Source organism: Loxodonta africana, chromosome 1 (genome assembly GCF_030014295.1).
Source record: "Loxodonta africana isolate mLoxAfr1 chromosome 1, mLoxAfr1.hap2, whole genome shotgun sequence".
Taxonomy (NCBI): domain Eukaryota; kingdom Metazoa; phylum Chordata; class Mammalia; order Proboscidea; family Elephantidae; genus Loxodonta; species Loxodonta africana.
Genome location: NC_087342.1, coordinates 95,568,930 through 95,584,949, shown reverse-complemented (window position 1 = coordinate 95,584,949; position 16,020 = coordinate 95,568,930). Strand labels below are relative to the sequence as shown.

Sequence of the window (16,020 nt, the reverse complement as noted above, 5' to 3'; positions counted from 1 at the left end):
AACAAAACTGCAGAATGGGAAGGGGAAACTACAGCCTGTATGGCCTCAGGTCCAGAGGCAGAATTGATGGCTGGCAGTTGGACCCCTTGGAGTGAGGGGGAGTCCAAGTGTCCCTCTTGAGATAGCAAGGGAGGGGGAACATGAAAGGATCCCAGGAGCTTTTAGAAAGATGTGGGTCTAGGCATGAGAGGACAGAGATAACAGTACACAATGAAGGATGGTGCAGAGCCACCCTCTAAATCTGTGGCTCTCTCTGCATTAACACATTAGAGCAGGAACCCCAAACTAATATTTTAAGACCTGGCTCTGGAAGGCTTGGGGAAAGCAGCCTCAGAGGTAAACCCTTCACTAATCGGGTCATGAATTCGCTTTAGATGAAATTAATTTCATAGACTGACCCAACAAAGAACCTAAAATAAACATGTTCAGGATGCCCAAAAGTAAATAAAAACATAACTTCTATTTAAAAAGAGCAAGAAATTATGGAAGCAAAAGTGGGCATATGGAAACAATTGGATATGAAAAGAGCAAGTAGAAATGAAAAATATAGTAATCACATCAAAAATAGGTTAGATGTAGGGTAACTCTACCCTGGATACAGTTGAAAATAACAGTAGTAAATTGGAATAGACTCAAAAATTCACCTAGAATGCTTCAAAGAGAGACACAGATCTAAAAAACGTGGAAGGGCAGATGGGACATATAAAGAAGTCCTAACCACTAACACCATAAAATTCTTAGAACAAAACATAGGGGTAATGCTTTGGGATCTAGTTTTTGATGATGGTTCTTAGATATGACACGAAAAACATAAGCAACAAAAGACAAAATAGGTAAATTGGACTTTGACAAAATTCAGAGCTTTTGCACATCAAAAGACTTTATCTACAAAGTGAAGAGACAACCTACAGAATGGGAGAAAATATTTAGGAGCCACGTATCATGTAACAGTTTAAGATCCAGAATATATAAAGAGCTCCTACAATTTAACAACAAAAAGACAAACAACCCAATCAAAATGGGCAAAAGACTCGAAGAGACATTTCACTAAAGACATACAGATGGCCAACAAGCACGTGAATAGAAGCTCAACATCATTAGTCATTTTTGTTGTTGCATGTTCCATGCACAATGGAATGAAGCTTTGCCTGGTCCTAAACCATCCCCATAATCAGTTGCAGATTGGATCAATAGGGTTTTCATTGGCAGATTTTTGGAAGCAGGTCACCAGGCTTTTCTTCCTAGTATGTCTTAGCCTGGAAGCTCTGCTGAAACCTGTTCAGCATCATAGCAGCACAGAAGCTTCCACTGACAGATGGGTGGTGGCTCTGTTTGATGTGCATTGACTCAGAATTGAACCTAGGTCTCCCACATGGGAGGTGAGAATTCCACTACTGAACCCCCAGTGCCTCACCGTTAGTCGTTAGGGAAATGTGAATAAATGTAATTAATGTCACTGAATTTCACATGTAAAAAATGTTGAAATGGCAAATCCTTTATTACATGTATATTTGCCACAATAGAAAAAGAAAGCACAATGAGATACCATTTCACCCCCGACTAGGATGGCTGTGGAAACGCTGGTGGCATAGTGGTTAAGTGCTGTGGCTGCTAACCAACAAACAGGTCAGCAGTTCGAATCCACCAGCCGCTCCTTGGAAGCTCTGTGGGACAGTTCTCCTCTGTCCTATAGGGTCGCTGTGAGTCGGAATCGACTTGACGGCCATAGGGTTGGTTTTTTTGGTTTAGGATGGCTATATGATCAGAAAAACAGAAAATGTGTTAGCAAGGATGTGGAGAAATTTGAACCCTTAACCATTGCTAGTGGAAATGCAAAATGGTACAACTGCTGTGGGAAACAGTTTGGCAGTTCCTCAAAAAGTTAAAACAGAATTACCATTAAAAATAAATATATATTCACACAGTGGAATACTGTGCATCGATAAAGAACAGTGATGAATCTGTGAAACATTTTATAATATGAAGGAATCTGGAAGGCATTATGCTGAGTGAAATTAGTCAGTTGCAAAAGGACAAATTTTGTATAAGACCACTATTACAAGAACCCGAGAAATAGTTTAAACAGAGAAGAAAACATTCTTTGATGGTTACGAGAGTGGGAAGGGAGGGAGGGTGAGAGAGGAGTATCCACTAATTAGTAGATAAGAACTACTTTCGGTGAAGGGAAAGAGCACACAATACAGGGAGGTCAGCACAACTGGACTGAACCAAAAGCAAAGAAGTTTTCTGAATAAACTGAATGCTTCAGAGGCCAGTGTAGCAGGGGCAGGGGTTTGGGGACCATGGTTTCAGGGGACATCTAAGTCAATTGGCATAATAAAATCTATTAACAAAACATTCTGCATCCCACTTTGGAGAGTGGTATCTGGGGTCTTAAATGCTAGCAAGTGGCCATCTAAGATGCATCAGTTTGTCACAACCCACCTGGATCAAGTAGAATGAAGAACACCAAGGACAGAAGGTAATTATGAGCCCAAGAGACAGAAAGGGGCACGTAAACCAGAGACTACATCAGCCTGAGACCAGAAGAACTACATGGTACCTGGCTACAACCAATGACTGCCTTGACAGGGAACTCAACAGAGGACCCCTGAGGGACCAGGAGAGCAGTGGGATGCAGACCCCAAATTCTCCTAAAAAGACCAGACTTAACGGTCTGACTGAGACTAGAAGGACCCTGGTGGTCATGGCCCCCAGACCTTTTGTTGGCCCAGGACAGGAACCATTCCCAAAGCCAACTCTTCAGACAGGGATTGGACTGGACAATGGGTTGGAGAGGGATGCTGGTGAGGAGTGAGCTTCTTGGATCAGGTGGACACTTGAGACTATGTTGGCATTTCCTGCCTGGAGGGGAGATGAGAGGGAAGAGGGGGTTAGAAGCTGGTGAAATGGACACGAAAAGACAGAGTGGAGGGAGGGAGTGGGCTGTCTCATTAGGGGGAGAGCAATTGGGAGTATGTAGCAGGGTGTATATAAGTTTTTGTGTGAGAGACTCACTTGATTTGTAAACTTTCATTTAAAGCACAGTAAAAAATTTAAATAAATAAAACAAACCCTAACCATGAGTCGATTCTGATTCTTAGTGACCCTATAGGATGGAGTAGAACTGCCCCAAAGGGTTTCCAAGGCTGTAATCTTTACAGAAGCAGATTGCCACACCTTTCTCCCAAGGATCGGCTGGTTCAAACCGCCAACCTTTTGGTTAGCAGCTGAGCACTTAACCGCTGCACCTCCGTGGCTCATTAGAATTACCATATGACACTGCAGTTCTACTCCAAAGTATATATCCAAGAGATTTGAAAACAGGGACTCAAACAGATACTTGTATGCCAGTGTTCATTGTGCAGCACTAGTCATAATAGCCAAAAGATGGGAACAACTGAAATGTCCATCAGTGGATGAATGGATAAACAAAATGTGGTCTCTACATATATTGGAATATTATTCAGCCATAAAGAAAAATGTTCTGATAGGTGCTACAACCTTGAAAACATTATGCTAAGTGAAATAAAAGTCAGTCACAAAAGGACAAGAATTGTCTGATCCCACTTATATGAAATATCTAGAATTTGACAAATGTATAAAGACCAAAGTTTATTAGTAGTTACCAGGGACAAGGAGGGAGGGGGCAAAGGGGAGTCACTGCTTCGGTGACACTGGGTTTCTGTTAGGGGGAATGAAAAAAATTGGAAAGATAATGGTGATGGTTGCACAACATTAGGATTGTAATTAACGTCACTGAATTGTAAGAAATGTTGAAATGGCAAATGTTTTGTTACATATATTTTTACCACAAAGAAAAGGCCTAACCACTTCCTGGTTGCCCCCCATCTCTCTGCCAGTCACAGTGTTCTCTGCATTTCTGTCATAGTAGCTGTCACTGTCAAAACGACCTTGATTATGTTTGTGGACTTCACTTTACCGAGCTACTGCAGGGTGCCGAGCTCTATTCTGGACCTAATGTGTATATCGAAAACCCAGTCTGACCAGGGTTCTTCTCTCATGGGTCTTGAATTCCAGGCTATTCACTGCTGTACCTCTGGCACCTATACTGGTATCTGGCATAACTTGGGCATTTAATACATACGTGTTGAATGAATGAATAATTAATACCTGAATATGTCTTTGGTATAGCTTCACAGCCTTGATGATCTCGCTCTCTTTGGCCAGCTTTGCACTAAGGAGATGAGAGGAATTCTTCCTCTCCGGAGTATGCCTTGCTGTTTTTACCAGTCTGGGACACACAGGGAAACACTGATATAACCGCCACAGACCTCTGGAGTCCTCCCAAGCTGTAGCCACTTGTTTTCATTTCTATTTTATAAACTGTTTGGGAAGATTCAGAATGAGAGCAGCAGTATAAACAAAGTCAACATGTTCATTTTTCTTTTTTACTTTTCAGGCTGGAGTAAAAGGGACATTGGGAAGATTAGTCGGAATTTTTGAGGTAAGTTTTAAAATCTTTGATACAAGTGGCATCGTATAAGTAACCATATATATTTTAATCTAGGTCAGATGCCATCTCTGTTTCATTGAGTTTTCAAAACAAAGAATAGTACGCTTTCCTTTTGAATCCCGTAGTCTCCTCCAAACAACTAGAATTGCTTGTAAGTATTGTTTCCCCATCCCAACCTTTGTCTCTCTCCTCCCAAGGTAGTAGAAGGGGTAGGTAAGTGTAGAGAACACAGAAAAATGGAAGGTAAATTGTTACAGCAAAGGAGGGAGCAACAGGGAAGTAGGCTGTGGTACAAACTTGGAGGAAGGTAGAAGGAAGTGAGAAAGCAGAGAGAATAAAGATGATCTGAGTTTGAAGAAAAGGGGGAGAGGTGTGCGAGATACCAGCTTCCTTGGGTTGATGGGCCCACCAAAGCATGAGACCTCAGTGGTGCCATTGCCATCCACAGTCTCTTCATTTTCTGGTGTTCCCTCTAGTTGAATTTACCTGGTGCCTTTTCCTTGCGAGTCAGGAGCTTCCTTCTCACGGCATTATTCCTGTTAAGTTGCACTTAGGGGAGTGTTAAGGAGAAAAAGAGTATAACACCGTGGCTTTAGAGGCCCAGCCAGAGAGCACACCCTCAGATTCAAGTTGGCATGTTTTAATCAGGCCGCCCACCACAGTTCCATGTATGACTATAGGGTGATAACAAGTAGAGGGAAATCTTTGTTACCTGTGCTCTCCGAACATACGCATAGGAGTAAGTTTCGTTTAAGTAATTTTGGCTCTCAAGGACAAACGTTCTCTGTCCTTCTCTCTCTGCCTTTTAGAACCAGGAAAGAAAGCACAGAACATATGTCTATGTGCTTATTGTCACAGAAGTGCTGGAAGACTGGGAAGACTCAGTCAACATCGGTAAGTCATCACCAGACAGCCTCCAAGGAGCTCCCCACAACCAGCACTTGCCACACCACAGGCGGTTACCCAGAAGCAGAGACTAGAGCCTAGTAAAGAAATAATAAAGGGATATGCTTAATAAAATAACCATGTACATCTTCGAACTTGAGATAAACAGTATTTTGAAATATTTAAACGGAAGCAGAAGTTAGGTACATGGGGGTTTCATTATACTATTTTGTCTACCTTTGTCAACAAATGTTCTATTAAAAAGCCTTTTCAAAAAAGAAAAGCGAAACTAATTCTCTCCCCGCTTATCTGTCCTAGGACCAAAATTTAAAAAAAAAAAAAAAATCCTCTAAGAGCCAACAAATTGAGACATGGCCCATAAAAATAAGAAATGTTTCTAAAATCGAGTTAGATCCTCCCCAGAAAGGTTATACACCTTAATATCCCCAGCCAGCAAATACTGGATCAAAGGCCTCCACAATGCCAGGTCCACTGTTAGCCATGGGGACTGGAGGTAAGACCACGGCCGTGGTCTTCTTGTTCCTTGTGGGGCTCATTCACACCGTTGGAGAAAACTCTGCTGGTTTGGTGGGGTGAGCCCCTCCCTCCAGAGTCATCTAGTAGAAACAGAGCAGTGGGAAATAGTTTGCAGTTTCATTCCTGCTCACCTTCATTTACACCCGGCTTTCTCCTAAGGAGCTATTTTTACTGATCACTTAGATCACTCTTGTGTATGTATCTTTTGAACCAAAAATTCAGTTGGTTTAATGGTTGGCTCATGGTTTAATCTTTTACTTCTGAAAAAAAGTATATTCTAGAAAAGTGTAATATTTAATTTCTGTTGTAAATTGGCAAGTGGATAAAATTCACTTGCCAAAATCCCTTTATTGTTAGCAAGTGCATTGCCACCCATGCCCACTTCATCTCTTGATCTGGACAGTTCACAGCCCTTCAGCTCTTAATGGTTTCATGTCATAATTAAAATTCATTGGGGGGGGGTTACTGAAAACAGACTTGTTGACAGCCTGAAAAGAGATGACAATAACGGTGATAATAAAAAGCAAAACCTTAGAGCACACTGCAGGTACTTTACATATATAAAACCAGTTAATCCTCACAGCAAACTTGTGAGGCAGGTACTATATATTATCCATGTTATAGATGAGGAAATTGGGGCATAGGGAGGTTCATTAACTTGCCCAGGGCTACACAGCTCCTTAGATTGGTGGTGTGATGGGAGTCCTGCACGTTAGCTTCGGACTGCATGTTCCTAACCACGATGTTCTATCAGAACCTCTCGGTTTGGAGCTTCTACTTTCTTGTTTCCCCAATTTTTAGCAGTGGCCTTTTATTGCTTTTATAAAAGAAAAAAATAATAGAGTTTAAAATACGCATTTGAAAAGAAGAAAATACACTGAAAAATCCATAGTGATGTGTTAAGATTTTTTTTATTTCTATTTTCTATTATGTAGATATATTACTCTTAGAAAACATTTTTAAAATAAATAACTGACTAAAAGCCAACCACCCTAGTAATTCTGGCAGCTGTTGCTCACGTTGGTTTTTGCAGGAGATGCGGACGCTGGCTAGGCTTTGGCCCCTTTTGTGCAAGCTGAGGAAAACCCAGAGGCCCAGGAGCACAAGAGGGACCACCACCAGCGGTTATCTCTGCAGGGCGGGTTTAACACAGTTACTATTAAATCTTCAGTTTTCACGTTTCATACTGTATTCTACATTAGGCGTTTCTATAATTTTTGAGGTGTGTAAAGTGTGCTTGTATTACTTTTATAAGAAAAGAAGGAAAAAATCTATTTTAAAAAATGTTGAGAATCATTGTTTTAATTTTTTTTTCTATGTTTTCTCAAGTCATAGGATCAGAAACCTTCTCTTGTACTTAATTTCTTTTCACTCTGCCTCCACAGGAAGGAAGAGGGAATGGTTTAAAATAGAAGATGCCATAAAAGTGCTGCAGTATCACAAACCCGTGCAGGCATCATATTTTGAAACATTGAGGCAAGGCTACTCGGCCAATAACGGCACCCCGGTCGTGGCCACCACATACTCGGTTTCTGCTCAGAGCTCGATGCCCGGCATCAGATGACTGAAGACTTCCTGTAAGAGAAATGGAAATTGGAAACTAGACTGAAGTGCAGATCTTCCCTCTCACCCTTGCTCTTTCACCTCTCCTCACAGGCCTCCTTTTTCAAATAAGGCATGATGGGCAGCAGAGAAAGGGTTATTGATAATGTTGCTGTTTGGTGTTAAGTGGTGGGGCTTTTTCTTCTCTTTTTATTGAGGGGGTGGGGGTGGGGTATGTCATTTGTAAAGTACTTTTGGTGCATGATCCGTCCTTCCCTTTAAACACCCTGTAATCCTCTGAGGAGAGGCAAACAGCCTTCCCTCTGCCTTGGATTCTGAAGTGTTGCTATTTGTCTTATCCCGGCCCTGGCCAGACATTTTTCTTTGATTTCTAAATTTTTTTTTTTTTTTTTTTTAAAGATACCAGTGTCAGAGAAAACTTTTCAAGAATTTGTCCTATAATGTAATGTTTCAGTCCAGTAGGTTGGTCATTTTCACTGTAGGCTACATTTATCTACACATTATATACTGGGCATATAATATGTAAATAAATGACTTTTAGAAAGAAGAATTTAACTGTTTAATTTTTCAGAGTTATTTTTCTCTTTCCCCCTTTATTCGGGGTATTTCTGAAAAGGAGCCTCGCAATTAATTTGCTTTTTGGTTTTTAAACATATTTTGGCTAGGCAAGTTTTCCTGTCCTCTCTATTCCCAAGCATTGACTGTAGTGATCTACATGGGAAGAGTTTAGCTACTTTCATAGCCCTCCCAGGACTCATGGCCTTCTCTTCTCTAAGCTGTGTTTCCACGCCAAGAAGGAAACAGGAAGAGACCTATTTTCTTTTTTATTACCAAGCCAGGAGCAAATAAATGGCCTCATCCCAGATCCAGAGAAACAGTGATAGAAATTGAAGTCTGCCCTATGTGTTGACTATAGGGATTTGAACTGGATTCTTGGAATTATCATCTAAAGAACTGGAGCATCAAGCACCGTTTCTATCCTGCTGGTTTAGAATTTCTTCCATAATGCTACTCAATTGCCGACCACAGCCTCTCTTCTTGTCCATATATGCCTTATACAGTGCTGAACTGGATATTGTCTTTGTGCTCTAAAGCATCTGACTGTATTTTGCAAGTGCAGCTGTGCAGCCCTGTCTCCGTATTGGGTAACCATGCTAAGTTCCTGAAAAGTGCACAGGGGGGACATTCAGGTGTTTGCTTGTCTTTGTAATGTTGCAGCACTTGTAATTGCACCATGGAGCATGCTCAGAAATACGAAACCTTGTCTCCCACTGGGATCTGAAAGGTCCATCTTCTGCTGAGAAGTGCTATGAGAGGATGCTTAGTCATTTACTAGAACAGCTATGTCATGCATTGGCTCACTGCAGAGATTCCCTTGTTGGTTTTTGATACAAGTTTTATGCTGGTTTCATTTGCCAGTTGTGTTGTTTAGTTGGGAAGTAAGCAGAAAGGGGTCTTTAGATTGTAGGGGGTGGGAGTGGGGTGGGATGGATTGGAGGAGGGCACTGATTGATCCCTGGCTTGGGACAAGAGTATGTCACTGTACTCTTAGTGGCATCTCCTTTGTCAAAACATAGCCAAGATGTGAAATTAAAATCATAGTTCTCTTTATTTGAAAATTCTAATAAATACTTGTACTTCCAAAAGCTTTTGCTCTTCCCTCCCACTAAAAGAAATGTATATATCTGGTAGAGCTGTCATTTAGTGTTCATAGTTTTTGGGGTCACGAGTTAGTGAACTAAATTGTGTTGCGTAGTCTGTGTGCATCCTCTCTCCTAGTCTTCAAACACAGCACTGAAAAGCAGTGTTGGCCATTTCCTTAGCTTACCGTCCTACCTCTGGGAAAGGAATCACATCTCCAAGTAAGGGTCCCAGTGCTCAGAAATAGCACCAGGGTATTTGACACTAAATGCCAACTCACTGTTCACATGTCTTAACTTAAAAACAAACATACTGCTTCTTGTTGCCTGACTTAGAGCATTCTAAGGTTCTGTCCAAATAAAAAGATAAATAAAATAAATTTAACTAAGTGAAAAACACATTCTTCCAAATAAACTCTATATATGGTATGGATTGAAATTACTTTGCAGGAAGACAGTCAGTCACTCCTCCTGAAAAGGGACCTGCAGTGTCAATAGTAATTTGTGCATTCTTGAATGATCTGAATATGTTTCTACTGGGCTGGTTTAACAGTATACTACTCCAAAAGTCCAGTTTTGATGGCCGATGACGTCTTTGGGTCAGGAAGGTGAACTGTGCCAAGAAAGTAGTTTTCAGTGACGTGAATAAATCCTGTTAGTGCAGTTAACTGGAGAGATTGCACTGATGCTTTGGTAACTGACAAAAGGAGGCTTTGTCCGACACCAGCATTGTGGAAACTGGTGCTGTTTTCTGTCACACTGGGATTCTGAGGAGCACCGGGGTTCTGAATATCATGGCACTTTTTACTGGTGTGCAGTCACATTCCTATTGTGGTAGACTGGTTAGACCTGCGATTGCAATCACTTCTATCTCCCCCCTCAAAGAAAGCGTGGAGAAACAAAAGAAAGCACAGAATTACCCTAATTATAGAATATTACAGAATATTTCTTTGCCATTAACTCTGCCAGTACTCGCCTCATTTAGGCTTGATGAAAACAGGTTCCAGTATTTAGGGCAGGTATATCGTCTCTTGATCACAGTGAATTTGCATGTCTCAAATTCTGCTTATTACTGGAGTGTCCAATCAGAGTCTGTCATACTCCGGAGAGAGGAAGATAGAAATGATTTCTTTTTTAATTCATTTTTAGTTTATCAGTTGCAGCCATTGGGGAAACAGCAGTGAAGTTGTAATCTTTTCTTGGACCAGAACTTGTGTGTGTGTGTGTGTGTGCGTGTGTGCGCGCGCGCACAAGAATGAGAGATTTTTCTGTAATCTTCCAGAACATTGCAACCTGTGAAACAGTAGCCTTGATTTTTCACACAGCAAACATAACAGGGTGGAACAGTTAATGAGTCGACTGTGTTTTGTTTTGTTTTCACAAGTGTTCACCGCCCCATCTGCGCTGCATGCAGAGGGCTCACTCACTGCGAAATCTGAGCCGAGGGCATCTGGAGGGATCAAAGGTGTGGGAGGGTCGCCCTCTAGTAGGTCGCAGAAGGCCTAGAGGGTGGTGTTGCCGCAGGATTTCCGCCTTCTGCATTGCACTGCGCAGTCCCCATGGAACCATGAGGCACTTGAGGCCTTGCCTCTCCCAGCCTCTGGGGAGCAGAGTGGAGTCACAGCCCTCTGGGAGTGTTTTGCATTAGTTTTGTAAATATGTTGCTATATAGTTAAGTTCCTTCATGGCAAAGAAAGATTTACTGTTTTGATATTAGGAGTCAGCCCACATAAAGTCTCTTAAGACTTTGCTTAGAAGAAAAAAAGTCATCCTTTGTGGCTTTTAAAAGAAGAAAAAAAGTTCCCTGCAAAACCGCTACTCCTTCTCCTCCTCCTTTCTCTTCTCCACGTACAGCGCTAATTGGAAGCTCCTTCTAAACCTCCTGAACCAGAAGCAGTGTCTCTCCTGCGAAGCCTGGGTTTCACATGTGGTAGTTTACAGATTCGCCATTTCCACCTAGTGCTGGATTAACGCCTTTGTTGTTCCTCCCACCTCAGCTTTTTAAAAAACAGCGTAGCCTGAGCCACATTCACTTTGTAGCTCACAAAAAGGATATGATAACCACAGTGATTTTTGCCACAATTGTGTGATTTTGATATTTCTCAAATATTCTTTTAGCCTGCCCTAGTTGAGAGTAGATTTAGAAATGTTGGAAATGTCTGGAGAAGTTTCCACAGTGGAGATTTTTGTTTTAAGAGAAATGAGAGTTGGCTATAATCGATAACATAAGTCCATTCTAGTCTCGTCTGCACTAAAGAAAATAATCCACATCTTTACAAAAAATAGGAGACGTGCAGGACAGTTAGCTCAAGCAGCTGTGGGGGTGACGGGTAGATTATTTAATGGTGACTAAATAATCCAAGGAGTTCTTCTTCTAGTTCCCATTTTTAAGGCAGGTCAGACCTGAGGCTCTACAGTTCACACCGCCCATTGGAGGTAGCAGTCGTTTCTTTTGATCCCTGCTGAGATGGAACCTAGTTCCCCAGGGCACTGGGAGGCACCCATCTCCCTGAGAGTAGACAGAAAAGCACCCTAGAGTCAGACTGTGCTCTGGGGTGAGCACTGTGGACAGAGACCTCACCATCCAGGACAGCTGAGGGAAGCCTCACTCTGTGCTGCCATTGTAGCTGCTCTGGCAGACAAGTGTTTGTTTTCCATGTCACTTTAAATGTCACCCAAAGGAGTTAGATATTTGGGATTTTAAGATAAAAATTGCAGATTGGGAGAATTTTTAGCCATCCTTAAAAAATAACTGTTTCCCTTGCATCGAGTTGCTTGAGGTCACCACAGGTCCTGGGAACCTGGAGATTCTAGGCCGACCCTCCTTTCAGGCCACCAGCCTCCCGCCCTGCCTCTAAAAGGGCAGCTTCAGACTTTGACTGTTAGACCCAGAAACTCTTCCTTGTCTTTAGCTGATAAAGACAAGGGATATGCGAGGCCTACTCAGGACATCTAAGAAAATGATACCTCTTAACCTTTAGATTAATCAAGTAGTTTGTCCTCCTGGTCCCCTTCAAAATTAATTTAAAAAAAGGGGGGGGGGCGAGACTCCAGTTTGATTTTGACTCAGGCATACTCCTGCGCAGAGGCTGGCAGTCACATGATTTTGGCTGTCTCTGCAATAGGAAACTTTCTAAGGAAGAGGCATGTCTTTCCCCTGCAGCTTTGTTTATATTATTTGCGCTTGTCTTAGAAAATGAAACAGTCCACCTGGGAAGGGGAGCTCGAAGGAAAGGCACCTTAACTCAGAATTCAGCAGACCTGGAAGAATTCTGCTGAAGAAGAAAGTGCTTTGGGCCAAAAAAGCAAGATTAATATCTAGAAGGTGGAGAGAGTCATTGTTTCTGTTCCTCGAGCAATCAGTTTAATTACTTGACGCTTCCTTTGGCTTGTATTCTCAAATCATAACCCCAAAACTTACTTGACTTACCGGTAAAACACCAAAAAAAGCATTTAAGCCTCTAGAGACAGGCTTTAAATGATAGAAACACAGCAGCAGTCATTGTCATTTTGCTAGAGTCATCACCACCCCGGCCAAACCAAATGAGGAATTCTATTAATCACTGAGTCGGGGGACATAAATGCTAGTTCCCAAATAATCATCTGCCACCTTGCTTCCCACTGATGAACGTTGCCTGTGGGTTGTACCTTTCAGCGGACAGCTCAACAATACAGTAAAATAGCTCTTCTGGGCTTGAGGTTCCAGCCAGGCACTTCCATCAAAATCTTAAGTCTTTGGAACTCCTCGGGGGGGAAAAAGCAAGATGCATCAGTCCAAATGCTGGGCCTTAAGACTATACTTCCCTTTCTGTAGTGTTGGGTAAAGTCTCTCACCTTCAGGAAATCATTTTACCAGTTAAGGTTGCCCGTAAACCCCTCCAAAAAGTAATCCTGATGTGAGCCTGTCTTCCTGAGCATTTTCACGCTGAATTGATACTACCTAAAGCATTGGCAGAGCTATGTAACCTCTTTCGCCTCTTAATTTTCTCGACAAAAAGCTTTCCAGGGTTAAACCTTGGTCTTTGAACCACTATTTGTTATGGAGAAAATGTGTCAATAATAAATGATCCAGTAACATAGTTTTAGTTACTTACACAGCAGCGTAACAGAGACGACTTGTGCCAGGGAAAGTACAGGCTGATTATAGAGACACTCAGGTAGAGGAGCGGATGGGTCTGCTGCCCACACAGCCTGCGCACGGAGCAGACTGGAAGTTAGGTCTTGGAGAACTTCCAAAGCACTGAAGAGAAGGGAAGCCTTAGAGGGTCTTTGCTTAGTGAGCAAGAGGTCTGTATTCTTCCCAGGAACATGAAGGAGTTGAGAAGGGAGATGACAGGCATCTAAGCTACAGCTCACTGATAGGAGCCTACCCTTTCACCTCTTCTCACATGACTATGAGCATGTGTCCTCAGAATTTTCCAAGGGGACACCTCTCCACATCAAAACCTAATTTGCTTCAGATATGTTGTTCAGCCTCTGAGAACCTCACTCAGAAGATGGTCATAGACGTGTTGTTCAGGGTGCAGATACATAGGGAGCCCAGGGCCCAGTGACATAGGGTGGCATTGTGGCATTAGTGGGTAGAAGAGTAATTGGTCCACTCAGTTGTGAAAGAAATTCAGGGTGTGGTACAGTTTTATAAATGCCAGATCTGTTTTCTTGTTCCATGGTCTAAAAACTTTCAAACTGGTTTATAATCAAAGAAAGGGTGGGTGACTAGAAATTTAACTAGAAAGTCAAATTTCCGTTAGTGCATCTAAAGAAAGACAGCTACCAGTTTGCCATGGGCTTAGGTCAAGCCCATTTGAGGATGCTGGGAGCTGTTTTAAAATGAAAGTGATATCCATGTGAAGCAAGCATCTCTCACCTAGTCAAGTGTAGCAGAGAGAGGAAGTGAAGTGGCAGCCCATGAGTAGCATCTTCATACTTTGCTCCTGACAACCCAGCCTTTATTTCAAGGGCCTTGTCTTCCATCCTCTGCACTGACCTTGGCAGGGGATGGGCTCTGAGGAGGAAATGAGGCAGCAGCTCTGTTTGCTCAGTTGCAAGGTATGGTCTCCAAACAGCATAAAGGTTTTTTAAGAGGTTTCCTCACTATGATCACCTCCACTCCATCTGCCATCAGCATCAGAGGGTTAATATTCCTGAGACCATTCCAGTTTTAAAAGAGAAGAACTAGCTGTGCTTCCTCCCATGTCACAGGCGTACCACCCAGATACCGTCTCCCTTTTGGCCAAGTTCAAAAGTGTTTCCAGGGAACTCCCCCCCGCCCCCCGCCCGCTTCCCTTGGATTGAGGCAAAGCAGCCAAGATATATTGAGTTTAACTTTAGTTCTAAAGAACAAGAATTCTTGTCCCTTCCCCCTCGTGTTCCTACATTTTAGCTGAGGCTGAACTGGCCAAGTCTAATAATGATTCCAGAACTGAGATAGAGCAGGAGGCCCGCACACCCAGAGACCAGACTCCTGGGTATCACACAGTGGCTCAAACGCAATTGCTCTGATCCCCTAGAACTCTGCTACTGTTCTTTCCATCAGGACCACTCAGAAAGGCAAACAACTTGGCCTTCCCGTTAGGTCACCTAGTCCCTTGGCCAACAGAGACAAAGTGTATGGATCACTGTTTAGGGAGTGTTTTGTATTTGTAGAAAGGGTAGGAAATGGAACGACCAACAGGCAGAGTCATCCTTGGAGCAGAGGGTGGCAGGAATAACCCTGGTTGAGCTCAACAAAACTGAGGAATCCAAGGAATGGCACTTGGAGGGAAGGAGGTGGTGTTCCTTAAAGTTCTTTCGACCTGGTGCCGGGCTTAGGAAACAGGAGTTTTGGAGTAGTATTGCCCCCACCCCCAATCCGGAGGTGCTCCGGGACTTAGAAATTTTGAAACCCAAGGGCGCATGGTGGTGTTTTCAGTTTTTTCCTTTGTTTCTAAAACAATCTTACTTGGTACTGCATGGAAAATCGCGCTTTCCTTTCTGCCCTGTCTGCCCAGGCCTGGCCTCTTCCCGAGCGACTTCGCAGTACTTGTAAGGAGGACCTCACAGTGCTCTCAGGAACTGAGGGGGAATGGGATTTGGTCCAGAGAAGGCAGAAGGAAACTGAGTTTTCCCCTTTGCTTTTCTCAAGGAAGGTGTCTGGGCTTCCTTCACACCCCTCTTTCCCATGGGTGCAGGCTTGTTTTTTACCAGCGGCAGTGGTACAATCAGGTTGTGGAGGAGGCAGAAATGAAAGGGAAACTGGGTCCAGCCCCAGTTTGTGTCTGAGACGTGTGCACAGCAGATGCGAGTCCTACTTTCCCCCCTTTGACAGCAGACTGGCCATGTGTAACCATTCCCCTTCTGTACTAAAGCGTCCCCTTATGTGGTGCCAGCAACAATCAGAGGACAGACACTCTCCTTCTGTGGTCTAGACAGAGCTTTGGTACTACCCCTAAAATTCTGCCATCCCCATATCCCACCCCTTTTTGTAAAAACAAATGCTTAAACCTGTGAGTGTACAGTTCCTTTCTATGTGTTAATCAGTTTCTTTCCATTTGAGCTGTGTGGGAGGGAAGGGCATTGGATTGTAGGTTGTAATCTTGTGCCAACCAATAAAAACCAGTATTTCACACACATCCGTGTTAGTGTCGTCTCTTCTTTGCAGAGGTTTTTCTTGAGTCCTTCGCATCATTCCTCTTTTGATTTCAGCACCCTCCTTTCTGGGTCCTTGGAAGTTGCCCAGGGGTCAAGGGTGGCCCCAATGAAAATTTGTTGTTTAGAGAATGCCCGTGAAGAATGAGGTGGAGAAACCTGTGGCAGGCAGTGAGAATCGGTGTTGTTTCTTCTTGCCAGCCCTGCAAGAAGAGAGACCCTGGTGCTGGGGACAGGGCCTGCTCCCCTCAGCTAGGGAGGCATTATTGGGGGCCTGCTAGGGGCCGTCTG

At 43.1% G+C, this 16,020-nt stretch overlaps 1 protein-coding gene across 1 annotated transcript in view; it reads left to right on the top strand.

Annotated features, from left to right (window-relative positions):
• The window catches only part of NUDT3 (nudix hydrolase 3), a 97,754-nt gene extending 82,044 nt beyond the window's left edge, over positions 1-15,710 (top strand). The window contains exons 3-5 of the mRNA XM_064284723.1: positions 4,424-4,468; positions 5,287-5,371; positions 7,285-15,710. Of these exons, the coding sequence (XP_064140793.1) occupies positions 4,424-4,468; positions 5,287-5,371; positions 7,285-7,463 (309 nt within the window). The 3' untranslated portion in view covers positions 7,464-15,710. The remainder of the gene's footprint in view (positions 1-4,423; positions 4,469-5,286; positions 5,372-7,284) is intronic.
• Positions 15,711-16,020: the final 310 nt, after the last annotated feature.